The sequence below is a fragment of the Gopherus evgoodei genome, chromosome 1 (assembly GCF_007399415.2).
Source record: "Gopherus evgoodei ecotype Sinaloan lineage chromosome 1, rGopEvg1_v1.p, whole genome shotgun sequence".
NCBI classification, from domain to species: domain Eukaryota; kingdom Metazoa; phylum Chordata; order Testudines; family Testudinidae; genus Gopherus; species Gopherus evgoodei.
Window position 1 is genome coordinate 288,540,055 of NC_044322.1, and position 15,573 is coordinate 288,555,627.

The 15,573-nt window shown below is 39.4% G+C and overlaps 1 protein-coding gene across 5 annotated transcripts in view; it reads right to left on the reverse strand.

Moving 5' to 3' along the window:
* Positions 1 to 15,573, reverse strand: part of LRRIQ1 (leucine rich repeats and IQ motif containing 1) — a 175,157-nt gene that overhangs the window by 141,989 nt on the left and 17,595 nt on the right. For 4 of the 5 annotated variants that reach the window (XM_030548608.1, XM_030548609.1, XM_030548607.1 and 1 more), the window contains exons 6-10: positions 14,000 to 14,229; positions 9,988 to 10,062; positions 8,250 to 9,491; positions 6,448 to 6,600; positions 4,011 to 4,161 (exon numbers count right to left, since the gene is read on the reverse strand). In XM_030548608.1, coding sequence (XP_030404468.1) covers positions 4,011 to 4,161; positions 6,448 to 6,600; positions 8,250 to 9,491; positions 9,988 to 10,062; positions 14,000 to 14,229 — 1,851 coding nt within the window. The remainder of the gene's footprint in view (positions 1 to 4,010; positions 4,162 to 6,447; positions 6,601 to 8,249; positions 9,492 to 9,987; positions 10,063 to 13,999; positions 14,230 to 15,573) is intronic. The other variant, XM_030548612.1, reaches the window with a different exon arrangement.

Consider the following 15,573-nt stretch of genomic DNA (forward strand, 5'->3'; position numbering starts at 1 on the left):
CATCATTTATTTAGATCGCAAGCCCTGTGTCTGTCTTGTCTATTTTCTCTGTAAGCTCTTTGCGACAGGGATTGTCGCTCACTGTGTTTGTATAATGCTAAGTACAATGGGGTTCCAATCTACTTTGGGACCTCTTGGTGCTACTGTAATACAAGTATGTAATTTGTATATTTACTGGATGTATTTCAGACATATGCAAGGTTAATGTTAGGTGACTATATATTTTGCACGATGCAGAGTGAAAGGGAAGTGGATGACAGGGGATGGATCACTCGATGATTGCCTGTTCTGTCAATTCCCTCTGAAGCACCTGGCATTGGCCACTGTCAGAGACAGGATACTGGATTAGATGGACCATTGGTCGGACCCAGTATTGCCAATCTTATGTACAAGAACATGTCTTCTATGTTTTGTACAATGTCATGCTTAAATAGTAATGATTTCTTTGAGAGTCTGAATTCTCATGGACACTGACAAGGCACCAACATAAAACACATGATGTGATATCAGCTATGGCAGTACATGAAAAATGGTATTCTGTAACTATATTCATATGTCTCAATAAAACAAGCAGAGGTGAAAACTCCTCTATAAGCAGAACTGTTCTTGGTAACGTGAAAACAGTGCAGTTGCATGGAGCATCCACTTGCCCATGGCATGCCGTTCAGCACACATTGTCCTTACTCAATAAAAGTAACTTTCTTTTTAAAAAGGAAGAAGATGGATGAGGCAAGAGAAGTGAGGTCCTATGAAGAACAGAAGGAGACTTCTGACAAAGAGAGAGGCGGGGTTCTGAGTAAGCTGATGCTCCAATTAGGCGTTTCTTAATTTCTAACAAATGGTAAAACCAAGACTGCCTGAAAGGGGGATCCAGGGCTGTGCTTTGTTTTCATTAGCATTGGTAGCCTACTGGGTAGAATACACATCCTATGACCTACATAGAGATTCACAGGGGAAAAAAGCAGCAGCAGCATACATATGCATTTTCAAAGGGGCTGGATCTAGTTATTAACCAAAGATTTGGGAGCTGGGGTGGATAATCATCTGAACACGAGTTCGCAGTGTGATGCTATGGACAAGAGAATTCACGTGATCCGTGACGCATAAACAGGAGTCTCAAATAGGACTAGAGAAGTTACATTTTGTCTGTATTTGGCACTGGTGCAACCACTGTTGGAATACTGTGTCCAGAATTCAAGAAGGATGTTGGTAAACTGGAGAGGATTCAGAGAAGAGCCATAAGAATGATTAATAGATTAGAAAACAAGCCTTATAGCAATAGCCTCATGGAGCTCAATCTATTCAGCTTAACAAGGAGAAGGGTTAATTGGTGCCTCAATCTCAAAGAAAGGTATAACATGATCCAATGGCTGGAAGTTGAAAGCTAGTCAAATGCAGACTGAAAATAATGCATACGTTTTTAACAATGAGAGTAATTAACCATTTACCAAGGGATGTAGTAGATTCGCCATCCCTGTCAATTTTAAAATCAAGATTGAATGTTTTTCTAAAAGCTCCACTCTAGGAATTATTTTGGGGAAGTTCTATGACCTGTGCTACACAGGGGACAAGACTAGATGATCACAAAGGTCCCTTCTAGCCTTGGAATCTATAAATGCCACAATTGACAAGATTTAAAAAAAATATTTTTCATTAATAAAAGAAATATTTAAATGAACCAGCCCCCTCCCAAGTATATACATATGCTAAAGTTCCTTATGTTCATTGTACAAATGTATAATCACCCAGGCAGTGAGCACGCTGCTTTCAGGGGACATACTCATTTGCAATAAAGCATTCCCCTCAACCCCCATTTATTTTATTAACAGCTTCTGTCAACTGCCATTTCCCTCCACTTTTTACTCTGGTGAAAACAAAAGTAATAGTATCTAGGAAACTTCCTGCAACAAGTTAACCTGAATTGCTACAACCATAAATATAAATAAGCCTTTAAAAAAAAAAAAGAAAATCCATAGATTAGAATAATTTAAAACAATGAACTGAATGTAAAAAAGAATGCTACATAGCAGTGCAACTTCCAAAATTGCCATGGGACATTCTGCTAGATTTATAGATGGGAGGAGCAAATTAACCATCTTAAAAATACAAATCCATCTTTGTATGATTCTATAAGATTTCTTACTATCAATATGTTATTATGTGAAACAAAAAAATCTATGTTATGCATTTAGTTTACCCAGACATCCCCAAAGCTGTTCCTTACGAGAGAAAACCATGCGGTTTTTCATCGAACATTCACTTCCCCATTTAAACTCATATCACACTCAGCGAATACAGTACTTTCATTGTACATAATAGATAGTACTGGAGGCTTTTACTCCATTTGCTCTGTACACTGATACTTCATACTTAAGGATCATCAGTTAATACTGTCTCACTTGCATATTAATCTTGCTGATATTCTGCCACAGGAAACAAACAATCTCACAGCGCATTACTGGCAACCAGACACGGAGGAAGTTCCAGCACTGCTTCTTGCAATTTGTTTCCTCAATTCCCCTTAGGGTACTGGCATTGGTTTTTATAGTAGGTGCCAATAACACCACCATTTACCACCACCGCAGGACACTGTCCCCAGAAACATGAATTATGGTCATGTACTTTAATATCTAAAATCAACTATCCAATATCCAAAGTATTAGCATTTTGAAACTGAAGCTATTAACACCACATGGGTGGCTGTACAATCGCTAATTTCTCAAGTTCCTATTTGCCATTTTCTTGTTTATTTGTTAATCATGGAATTTGGTCCTCACCCCTCATATCTGCATATTTGTCTTAACTTTTGTTTTTGCTGTTGTAAAAACTTAATTTGTTTTTTTTTAAATGACCTTATGTGTACGGGCTTAATTTGTCAGTCTGGAAGTTGTGATAATGTTGGTTTTTCATTTAATTCAACTCCTTATTTTCTTTAACACATCATTTTGTTTATCTGTAAACGTCAAGACAAATCTAATGCAAGACAAAGCACTCAAAAGCAGCACCTTTCTGATGCTCAACTCAAATCCTGCCATAGATGCATTTGAAGTGGCCTCAGCTCAAGAGCTGGCCACCTACCCACCTACTGCTTGCATAGGCTTCCTCAGCTCAAATGAGTTTCCTCTAAACAAAAGATGAATTGCTGCAGCAAATGAAATCTTTCCTTACAACTCAAAACTTATGCTTTAATTTTCACTAGAATTAGTGCCTGGCAAGCCCCAGAAGGCTCAGTGTTTGAATTAGTTAAGTATTCCAATGATTACCTACACCTTTGTGGCCCTCACTTCTTTACCTTCCAACATGACCCAGTCCCCACAGCAGGACCTGCAACCCTTTCAGTGGCACATCTACCTGCTGTGTTGAATCCTTTGCTCCTTTCAGCACTGGGATCGTCATTTTAGGTAATTACAAGGCGGTTTACCTCTCTCCCCCTTTCAATTATTAAGGCAACTTTTGGAGGGGGGACAGAATAGGTTAGTTCTTCGGTAGACAACCAAAGAACTGATTCTCCCCACTCTAATGCAGCGGAATCAGCAAATCTTTCCACTGTGTTGAATTTAACTGTCCCTTCATTACAGAGGAAACATTCTGAGGCCTGCTGTACCAGCATCAGGCTAGTGGGTCTCCTGGTTACCCCCAGAGGGAGGAACTAGGACAAGGATTTCTCCTCTTGTATTTTTTTTCCTCCTTTCTAATCTAAAACAAATTCATTCCCCTTATGTTTCTGGTTCTTCTCTCATCATTCACCCACCCAACTTGTTTGAAATTTTAAACTATTCACATCCTACAAAAGGCGAAAGATTTTATATGTACTTTTCTGATTTTTCCATCCTAATAAGGACATGAGTACTGAGTAACATCTTCTTTGAAATAAACCTGTTACAGGATTAAAAATAAACACTACTACATTGGCAATAGTCGTTTTCTATCTTCAACCAAAGCAAGTCAAGAATAAATGCACAATACTGATGTTAAATGAATAAAATTCATCATCTTTAATATTTTCTTACCAATTCGAGTGATTTTATTGCAGGACAGTTCAAGATTCCTGAGATCACTGCAGCCATCTAAGCCATGAATTGATGCAAGTTGATTTTTATTCAGAATTAAAATGCAGAGATTTTCTAGATTCTCACAATTTATTGTCTGAATATTGTTTTCCTACCACAAAGAAGAAAGCATATAAAATTAAAGATCACAAATAGAAAAGTATGGGCAGTTTTCAGTGAAAGAGGAAAGCTAGTCCAGTGTCTGGATAGCCAGCCTAGGATTTGGCAGACCCAGGCTCAATTCCCTACTCCACCACAGACTTCTTGTGTGCTCTTGGAGAAGTCACACAGTCTCTCTGTTACTCATCTGTAAAAATGAGGATACCACCACTTCCTTACCTCACAAGGGTGTTTGGTAGGATAAATACAAGAAAGACTGAAATGCTTTGAGATCTACTAATGAAAATCACTATATTAAGTTAAGCATTATTATGGGTCATTCAAAAACATTGTAAACTTTACTACTGTTAACCATTTTTAGTCTGAGCAGTTAGCCAGTATTCGGGGCCTTGAGGAGTGTTTCCATTAAGAGGCGAAACTGATGGTTGAGTCAGGCATCTTTGATGTAATCCTATTTATAAATAATGTACAGAGAATCCTATTTCACTGAACACAGTAGGAAGCACACAACAGGAAACAGTTTCTTTGCTCACATTTCCAAGCTTCTTTCCAGCCAGCATTCTGCCTATAAAGCTCTCCTGGCATTTTTTCCTCCAGGGCCACATTACTAGTGCTTCTATTGCTGTCTGGCTGGCTTTCGCTGCCTGCTTCTGAGTCACAGACACTTACAGCTCCACCAAACAACAATGCTCAAGGAATTGTTTTGGGGAGTTCTACGGACTGTGTCTTACAGAAGCTCAGACTAGATGACTGCAATGCTTCTTCCTGGACTTGGAATCTGTGAATACTCAGTCACCTGTGTTGGCATGCAGATACTAGGAAAACCCTTCAGACCAACTGGCTCAACTCCTACTCAAGTCTTGCCATGCTGGTCTGTGATTTGGCCAGTGTCTTTTGTTGTTTCGGCTATTACTAAACAAAGGGGTATTTAACTGCTCTGTCATTTTAGTTTGAATGGAAGTGTTCTATCATTCAAGCCAGCACTGCCTGTAGATCAAGCCACCCAACTTCCAGCGAATAGATAGCTAGTGTAATACTATATTCAGAATAACATTTTTTATTGCTTAGAAACACCAAGTTTGTTTGTAAAAATACTGGGCAACACTTAGTATAAAACCTCATCACCTGTAAATGTCAATCAGAGAAAGATTAACAGGTTCACTATATATATATAAAATCCTCTTACTTCTTTTGTGCTGTAAATTGAGGCATTCAAAATTAGTGGACATTTGAAAATTTTGCCCGAGATTATTTTTAATAGGTAGGAAAACTGGGAAAAAAACAAAGAGTTTTGACTCCCAATGCACTGCTCTAACCACTAGGCAATGTTGCCTTAGCTATAACTGACCTTGCCCATTCCTCTCTCAGTTTTGAGAAGGTCACAGCACACACCAAAGAGTAATCATTAGGCAAAAAAGAAACATTCAAAATTTTAATATACAATGGGTCTTCTGTTAGTCATTATGCATTAACTCTCCCAGTGCATTGATATAATCAAAATACTAAAAACTGAAAAGGTAAAACCATCTGTTTCATGTAGATCATCAAGTTTTTTTAACTGAGGCACTTTTTAAAGCCACATTTTCTTTAGTCACTGAGATTTTAAGACATAGCTCCGTGTAAGCAGCAGTGCAGTACCACCACCAGCAGAAGCAGCACTAGAGAATTGTGCCTCAAAAATCAATGCTGGTGTTGCTCCTTGTGCATGTGGGCAAGCAATCTGGGCTAGTATGCAGGAGTTATGTTCCTAAGGCCTCACTTCCTCCTTCTCGCCCACTTTTAAATGCCCTAGTCACTAAGGGGGTGGGGGGGAGCACACAAACTGCTAGGGTGAACAGCCTTTGCACAGTCATGCAACAGATGGAATGAAGATTTATCACTTTCCCTCAATACTCACACTAGGGCCATTCACGACTTAATATTTGGAGACAGAGAAAGAGACTGTGCCTATTTCCTAGTTGTGGAAGCTTCAAATTACTGCACTTTAAAATTATAACAATATACACAGTAGACTAGTATCTCCATGTGTCCCTTCAACTTTGTCTTTGAGCCAAAAACAAGGAACAAGGTTAGGTACTCAGAACTTTAGAAAATCAGGTTGTTTATTAACATATCCTAACTATGCACTTAGAGACTAATTTTTGGCACTTAAAAAAAAAATCTTGTCCTATATGTACATACACATATAAACAGATGGATTCAATCTCATCATATCCTGAATGGCAGAGATGGCAGTCTCACCCCCATCTCCATACAGACAGTAAAATATGCTAGGTACCTCCACATCAATATACTTTAGGCCTTTGCAGTTACTGAGTCCTTCCAATGCAGTTAGTTCACAGCGTCTAAGGGTCAATAATTGAAGACTTGAACATTCTGACAATGTGGAGAGACTACAGCCAGGCAAATCTTGAAGTGTAAGTGTCGTAACCTACACATGTTCAATGAAAAAGGATGTCCATAAGATTGCACTCTAATAGTATTTTTTACGTAGCATTTTTAAAGTCTTTTTAAGATTAAATACCTACTACGTACCATAGAATTATATGGATTAAGTCTAGATTCTGAATTTACTGTAAAACACTTATAAAAGACTAAAAGTTTTCTCATCTGCATAAAAAACATTAACTGATAAATGTTGCTCCCGTCATAAAAAAAATGCATAACAGTACTTAAGCATCATAAAAACATGGAAATGATTTGTAATAGGGTTGCCAAACAATTTAAAAAAACTGCAATTAATTGCAGTGCTCACTTAATATAATTATTTGTATTACAAATATTTGCACTGTAAAAAAGAAACAAAAATAGCATTTTTCAATTCACCTCATACAAGTACTGTAGTGCAATTTCTTTATCCTGAAAGTGCAACTTACAATTGTAGAATTATTTTTTACATAACTGCACTCAAAAACAAAACAAGTCTACTCAGTCCTACTTCTTGTTCAGTCAATCGCTAAGACAAACAAATTTGTTTACATTTATGGGAGATAATACTGACCACTTCATATTTACAATGTCACCTGAAAGTGATAACAGGCATTTGCATGGCACTTTTGTAACCAGCATTGCAAAATATTTACGTACCAGATATGCTAAATATTCGTATGCCCCTTTACGCTTTGGCCACCATTCCAGAGAATAGTGCAGATATTTGTTATAAAAAATAATAATATAAAGCGAGCACTGTACACTTTGTTTTCTGTGTTGCAACTGAAATCAATATATTTGAAAATGTAGAAAAAATATCCACAAATATTTGTAATAAATTTCAATTGGTATTCTATTATTAACCATGCAATTCAAACTGCGATTAATCATGATTTTTTTTTCAACTGAGTTAATTGTTTGAGTTAAATGCAATTAATTGAAAGCCCTAATTTGTAACTGATAGTGGAAAAAATTGGTAAAACTATAAAAAGGTAACCAAACATTTGATTTTGATGTCCATTTCAAACGTAAGTGCTTCACTACTAATAATGTATAATGTGAATGAATAGAAGATTACTGTGACAGCAAAACAGAAATCAATGGGGTTTTGTCTCATTTATAATGTCAACAGATTAGAAATGTACATAATCTTATCATAAGAGAAGTGAGAAGAATCATGGCTAAACTAAATATCATATATATTAGGAATAACAATAGTACGTTGATACTAATCAGATGACTACAGTACAAATATGTGCCATCTTCTTTTGCATTAGAATAAACTGTTCTGCAGTCCTGGGTCGTTTTATTAGTGTGAACCACATTTTGATGGAGACATTATTTTAAGCACCACTTCCTATTCCAGTCACAGAAGAACATCCTTGTTTCAATAAAACAATTACTTACATGAAAAAATAATGTTTTTTCAGCTATGACTTAATGCAATTTAGCAGCTGAAAACAAAGAATCGGCACCACAAGTAGGATTTCCAAAAGCACTCGACATTGGCCTAATTCTTTTCCCTTTGAAGAAGTCAATGGGAAAACCAATTATTAGGCCAATGCTGACAGTTTTGAAAATTCCACCTCACGTGACTAGTCAGCTCTCATGTAAATCACTGCTTAAGAATCACTTACAGTATTTAGTTACCTGTTGGAGGGCATTCCAAGGGCCACATTGAATAATCATTTCTACACTTAATGGAGGCATCTTGCTATCTGAGGGTTTTCTTGGTCTGCTTCTTTTAACTACTTTCTTTCTTTGGTTTTCCCTATACATTTTAGACCAAGGTTTACACATCGTCATCCAAGTTAGCCTCTTCTTTTCAACATTATCAGGTAGCATTAGTGGCCTCTCAAAATACCTAATTCCACTCTCACTTTTGTCCCAATCCTCAGCAACTTCCTCCTGAATTTTCTTCATCACAACCTCTGCTGTTTTAATTGTTTCAAACTTACAAGATTGAACTTTGTGTTCACTATTCCTGTTATCTGGCTGGGCCTCCAAATTCCACTGACTATTGTGCTTACTGTTTTCCTTATTTGAGATTGTATCATTAGCTACAAGAACAATAGCTTCTCTATCCAGTATATTCCTATTTGTATTTTTATCAAGATCCATAGTTTGTAGGGAACTTTTCCCTGTATGTGTCATCACATACTCATCTTCATTTTCATTACTTTTATCATGAGACTCTTCTTTCTTCTCAGAGCTCGGTGGCGTCTGTTTTCTGTCTTTTGTATTCTCTGAATTATTTGCCTCTTGTATCTTTCCAACATCTTTTTCTTCTTGTTTCTCTTCCTCTTCTCTTATTTCTAGTATCGGTTTCTTCTGCTCCTTTTCCTGTTCTCTTAGGTCTTTTATATTTTCTCTTTCTTTTTCTTCCTTTGTTATTTTCATGTCTTTGTCTCTATTTTCAGCCACTGCATTTATTGCTATTTTCTCTTTTTGTTTTGCTCCTTGTTGCCCTCTTGGTCCTTCTAGCTGAAGGCTTTTTTCTCGTTCAAGCCTGAGACTTACTTTCTTCTTTTCATATTCCTCACGCCTCCTCACCTGTTCCATATGTGCTTGTCTTTCTATTTCTTCTTGTCTTTTTCTCAACTCTTCTTCTTTTTGCTTCCTTTCCTGCATCCGTCTCCTCATTTTTTCTTCCTTTTCTCTCTTTTCTCTCTCCATTTTTTGTTGCAGTTCCTTCTTTCTTTTAATTTCCGCTTTCCATTCTTTTAAGATAGGAGCATATTTTCTGGATATGATAAATGCTCTAAATCTAGCTTGGATTTTAACAGCTGCTTTATTCCACTGCTCTGCCAAATGTTGTCTTTCTTTTGCTTTCTGCTCTTCAAAGGCCCTTTTCTCCTCTTCTATTTGCAACTGTAGTCTTTTGATCAATTCCTGTGCCAAAACAACAATGGAAATACATTTTATTCAGCATCTGAATTACTGAAATCTTCCTTAAGATGTAATTATAATATGTGAAACAAGATAGACATAGATTTATTCTTAAATGTTATTTTACTTTCTGCTAATATGGTTTCTTCTTCGTTTCTTCAGGTAAGTCTGGACACAGGATTGTCTTCTTCTCAGTACATGGAGACAAACTCCAGTTTGTAAAGTTGGCCAAAAGTTTTGCTTAGCTGGAGAACCTGAGAGCAATTGCAGCTACTCAAACAAGAAGAGAAATGGACTGCTCAGCCAGAGAAGGGCTGCTTTCACAAATTTCAAAAACTTTTTTTCTTTTGTAAAACCACACACAGGTATCTTTCTTAACATATATGGTATAAATCATTCAATTTGATTGTGTTTTCCTACATAACAATGGAAGTATCTTTCGAGCATATTATAACAACATTCGAATTCTTTATGACAAAAATTCACGTGTACAAATTACCTCATGTTGCCTAAACTTCTCTCTCCAAACTTCCTTTTCTTTCAGCAACTCATCTTCCATCATAGCTTGTTGCTGCTGTATAACAAGTAACCTTATATGAATTATTTTAATATATTTCATTATATAACTCACTAAAATCATAGCTGACTGTAAAAATAGCATTCTCCAAAGATCCACTTATTTTGTGTTGATACCTGAAATATAATATGCAGTCAGGTTGGTTGGATCAGAAAAAACAAACAGTAGCTAAAAACTCAGATTCAGTGTCACCCATTTGGTCATACATTGAAAGTGACTGCACCACAACTAAAGGCAGGGCAGAATTTGTGTGGGCCCACCAAAGGAGTACAGCTCTGCTTTGTGTGGGGGGGGAGGAGGGAGAAGGCTAGAAACTACTGCAAAAGGTGCTCAGTGGTCAACTTTGCAGCAATGACTCACACACACCTGCCCCCATCCCCCCCCCCCACAGGAATGTGCATAAAGGTATGAAACTTGGGTGGGGCAAGTCTCTATGTGAAAGCAGCGAGGAAGCCAGCACAACAGGAACAGGCTGGGGCTCTAAGGCTTGCTGCAGGACTACATGGAAGCAGCACGGCCCCAAGAAAGCATGGCTCCAGAAAAGCAGCAAACAGCATTGGAAACAGCATGGTTCCAGAGGCACGGAGAAGTGTAAGCTCGGGAAAACAGGGCAGGGGGTGTTACCCCGACCCCAAAGACAAGGAATGGCAGGCACAGGCAAATTACACAGAAGGGGACAGTGAAAAGAAGGGGAACTAACGTCCCCTGCCCCAGGTACTTCCAGCCACAGGCAAGCTGTGTAGGCAGGATGGCTCCAGGGGCACAGAGAAGGGTGAACTCAGGAAAACAGGGGGGGTGTTAATCATCATCATCATCATCATCACCACCACCACCATCATCCAGCCCCAGAGTTAGGGAAGTGCAGGCACAGGCAAATTACACAGAAAGGGGACAGTGCAAGGAAGGGGAACTAGCATTCCCTACCTCAGGTTCTTTCACCCCCAGGCAGGCTGGAAGCTGCAGCCAGGGAGGGTGAATTTGCCAGTGAGGTGAAGCAGTTTCCATTAAGGGCAGCAACACAAACTGGAATTAGGTGGCATCACGCACTGTGGTTCAAGGGCATAACACCAAGAGCGCGATGGGTTTGTCCATACCGGAACAAGCCTGAAAAGGGTCCTGGGCACGTAATAGTATTTGCTGGGCATTTAATAATGGTGATTGTTTAAGATGCCTATCGCCGGCAACTTTATTTCAACAAGGCTATGCCCATGGGCTGTTCAGTATCCTGTGGAGCTTTTCAGAAATTCAGTACAATGTTGCGCTGGGCAGTGGTGCAGTTAGTAAACCAAAACTAAACCAAACTGCATTATTTGCACAATTTTTGTTCGCAGGGCGAGCTGGGCCAAATGAGTGTTTTCATCTGTTGGGACACATTTTCAGGCCCTGGCTAAATAATTGGGGAAACCCTTAGCGAAGGACAAAACAAAAGCCCCCTTTCACAACATTAACATACCTGGGCTTTGAGCTGAACTTTGCTTGCAGGGTTGTTGCCCGGGGGTGGGCTTCTTGTGCCCAGCTGGCAGCGGCACCGGGTGGCATAGCCAAACCACACAATTACATATGAGTCACTACACAGATGTATGGACAAGTTTTCTAAGTCAATTTAAGGAGGTATCATTATAGAGGTACAAATGGTTATTAATTTGGGTGTAATATACGGGTGTACCATTGGTGCGACAACATAGCAGTGGTACAGGTTATCAATCGCGAAAATTCCAGATCACACAGGATTGGAAAGTTGGCAAGGGCATTTGTTCTCCAATGCTTAACCTTCAATATCTGTTTTCTCTTCCAAGCACATGCCAAACATGGATAATTGCATAGCAGACGCCTTGTCTCATTTCTAGTTTGCTCTCTGGAACCTTGGAATGTCATGTGGTTGGCAAAATGCAGATTAAGTTGTTTATTTTGTTTTCTTTTAAGGATTCTCGTCAATACAAGGATCCAGAGAATGGGTTGCCTATGCGGCCCTCCGTTAAGGGCGGTTGCTGCAGTACCAGGTCAAGGACAATGCAGCTGCTGGTGTCCCTTAACTCATAGACTCATAGACTCATAGGTCAGAAGGGACCAATCTGATCATCTAGTCTGACCTCCTGCACAAGGCAGGCCACAGAACCCCACCCATCCAATTTTATAACAACCCCTATCCCAGGACCGAGTTATTGAAATCCTCAAAATTGGTTTGAAGACCTCAAGCTGCAGAGAAACCACCAGCAAGCGACCCGTGCCCCACGCTGCAGGGGAAGGCGAAAAACCTCCAGGGCCCCTGCCAAAATTAACGATTGCACATGGGACAATGGGTTCTTTCTTCCCAGTAGGGCTGCTAGCCAAGAGGCTATTTGTGGATGTCTGGGAACCCGGGGGCGCTGAGAGGAGGCAGCCAAGTAAATGGCTGGCGCCTACTTGTGGTGGAGGTCCACTGCAGGTACTCCATAGCGAGGGCAGCCAGTGACCAGATAAATGGCCTAGTAAAGGACTTAAAAGGAGACACTGGATAAAGAAACAGAACGGGGAGGTGGTTCAGGGACTCCCATGATCAGTATGGCAGGGAGCTAACACCTCCCCGCGTTCTCATAGCCCTCTTGAGAGGCTGGTGGATGGTAAGCTCCAAGCCATGGGTCGGTTGAGGGACCTGTATGGAAAAAAACGGGGGGGCTGGTGAAAGCCTCAGAGAATTGACTTGAATAAGCATGGATATGCCTGCTCTGTACACTTTATCTCCCGGGTAGTCCCAAACAGCTATATAATAATGTTGTGGCCTGATTAAAACCCATAACAAGTCTCCTGTCCTTCTTGCGGTATACCCAGACAGAAAAACCAGGTCAGAAACTTGGTACTTTATCCAAATAACTGCCATCTTGTTCTTCAAAATCTTCAGTCTATTGTTGAAAATTTAAAAAAAGGTCTATCCTTATGGGTCATGAAGAGATCCTTCAAAATGCATACAGACTAACTGATGCAATGATGTCTAAGTCTGAAACAACTGCTCTGATAGAAGTGTGAACTACCACCATTAGAATACTATATAACTCTGAAGTTCATAAGTTCTTTGAAGAAGGAACAGTGTCTCCAATGGCTACATGAAAATTTTACACCAAAACAGTTTTGATGGAAAACGGGGATTTCAATTAAATGAAAATTTTCACAAAAATATTCACAGTAAACTTCCATAGAAAATTGTGATTTTTCATCAAAAAAGCAGATTCCTCAACACCAAAATATTTCAGCCTGAATATTTAGACTGAAAAAAAAAATCTGATATCTGAATCAGGTGCTTCATGGGAGCTGTAATTTATTTTTCTTATGCCCTCATTCTTCTCTATGGCTGAGATACCCACCCAGACTATATCTTCCATGATCCAACCACTTCACTTCACTATGAGGAAACTCTGCTGCATCAGGCAGATGCAATCTGACCAAGGAGAACGGCATAAAGAAGAGAACTGGAGCACAAGAAACTCGAACTACAAATCCCAGGAGGCACCACAGCAATGTTTGGCTTTCAGCCAAAATATTTTGTTTAGGATTTTTCACCAAAAAGTTAAAATTTTCCATGAAAAGGACCTTATCATGAGTTGCTCTAGTACCATCTTGTATCTGCACAGCATCTAGCACTTTGGGGTTCCAGTCTTGTCCAGGGATTTTGGCTGGTACCATACTACAAATACTAATAACGATAAAGTCAAATTATGACAATTTAAATGTCAGCTTTGTTAAGCAGTTCATAGCTGATCAAAATAGGGAAGAGAGACAATCATAATACAAAGATCTACATGCTCTATTCTCAGCAGTATTTCTCTTTGGAACCAGAAGTGTGGGGATGTGCACACATTGGAGAGGGTACTTTTTTCCCTCTCTTCAGCATTGATCTTTATGTTCAAGTAGTCCAGATAAATAAAGGGGTGTGTTATAAATATCTTTGTTAAAACGTTACCTTATGAAGCATCTCTAACTTCATCCTTTCAGCCTCAAATTCCTCCAGATACAGTTGCCTTCTTTTCTTTTCCTCTTCACTTTGTTTTTCCTTTATTTCCCTCTCAGATTTCAGCTGTTTCCTTTTCTGGTCTTCAAGTTCTTTTTGTCGCTCCTCCCACAGCTCAAATTCTTGCCTGCACCTTTCCTCTACTTCATGGTAAGTAAAGCTAATGGTCATGTCACCATTATCTACAAGAATTTAAGCACACACACTTTTTAACTAAAAGTCTGAGCTCAAAGTAATTACTTACCTGAAATCATGAAATAATTTAATGGATTGAAAAGAAAACAATATGAGTAAGATTCTATGTTTGTACAGCCTATAACTTGAAGCCCTAGAGCAGGATGAGTTGCTCCAGGAGCTGAAAAAGTGCTATGAGCAGAACATGGTAGCCCCTGGAGCTGCTCTAAATTATAGCAACCTATTATGGGCTGCCTACAAGAGCTGGCACTGCACAAAATGCCCACAGTTCTATAGGCCTACGCACTCCAGCCTAAGGATCTGCTACAAACATACATGCCCACTACACCAGGATTTGTAAGGAAGTCTGTGCAGGACTGTTCAGGGCAGTCCTATACATGCAGGCACCAGGGCAATTTTCTCTTAGCCACAAAGGGGCTTTTATGGCCCCTGTATTCTACCAGTGTGGAATACAGAGGCCATATTGGAGGGTGACATTTAAAGTGAATAGTCTATAAAGCAAATGTGCAGTGGCCACAATCGAGCTTCCATTTGTGTTCATACTATGTTTTGCATGGAGAAACAAGAGAACTGACACATAGTTTATTTGCACTCAATTTGGCCATTTAAATTGGATCTATCTATGTATGCAAAAAACCAGCACGTTCAGATCATGTGTAGTCAGACCAAAGCCACATTCTGCAAATGCGGCCCTTAATGTCAAAAAAACTGAAATTACTTAAACCAATATTAAGATTGATACATTTGGCCCAGTTACTGATTTTGGGACCTTTTAAGTATGCTTAGACAATCAGCAAATGAAATTAGCTAATAAATTATATTACTTAAGTCATTTGTGTATAATATCATTTGAAATAAACTCATTATTAAGACTTTAGAAAGGAACAAGAATAAGAAGTTAAGATCCCGTTCCTACAGCTGGATAAATGCAGGCATCTGACTAAGTAGCTCCAGTTTCAAAATCAGGTTCTAAATAGGGTGACCAGATAGAAAGGTGAAAAATTGGGACAGAGGGTTGGGGGTAACAGGCACCTATATAAGAAAAAGACCCAAAAATCGGGACTGTCGCTATAAAATCAGGACATCTGGTCACCCTAGTTCTAAATCCCATCGTAACAGAGGCGCCATCTTTCTGTGTTGCCAGGGGGTTCTTAACCACCACTCCACCCCAGACCCTGCCCCCACTCCATCCCTTTCCCGCACCCCGCACTGCCTCTTTTTGCACCCACCCCACCTCTTCCTGTCCCCGCTCTGCCTCTTCTCAACATGTTCCAACCCTTCTCCCGAGCGTGTCCCACCCTCTCTCTTCCCCCTCCCCTCAAGCACCTCCT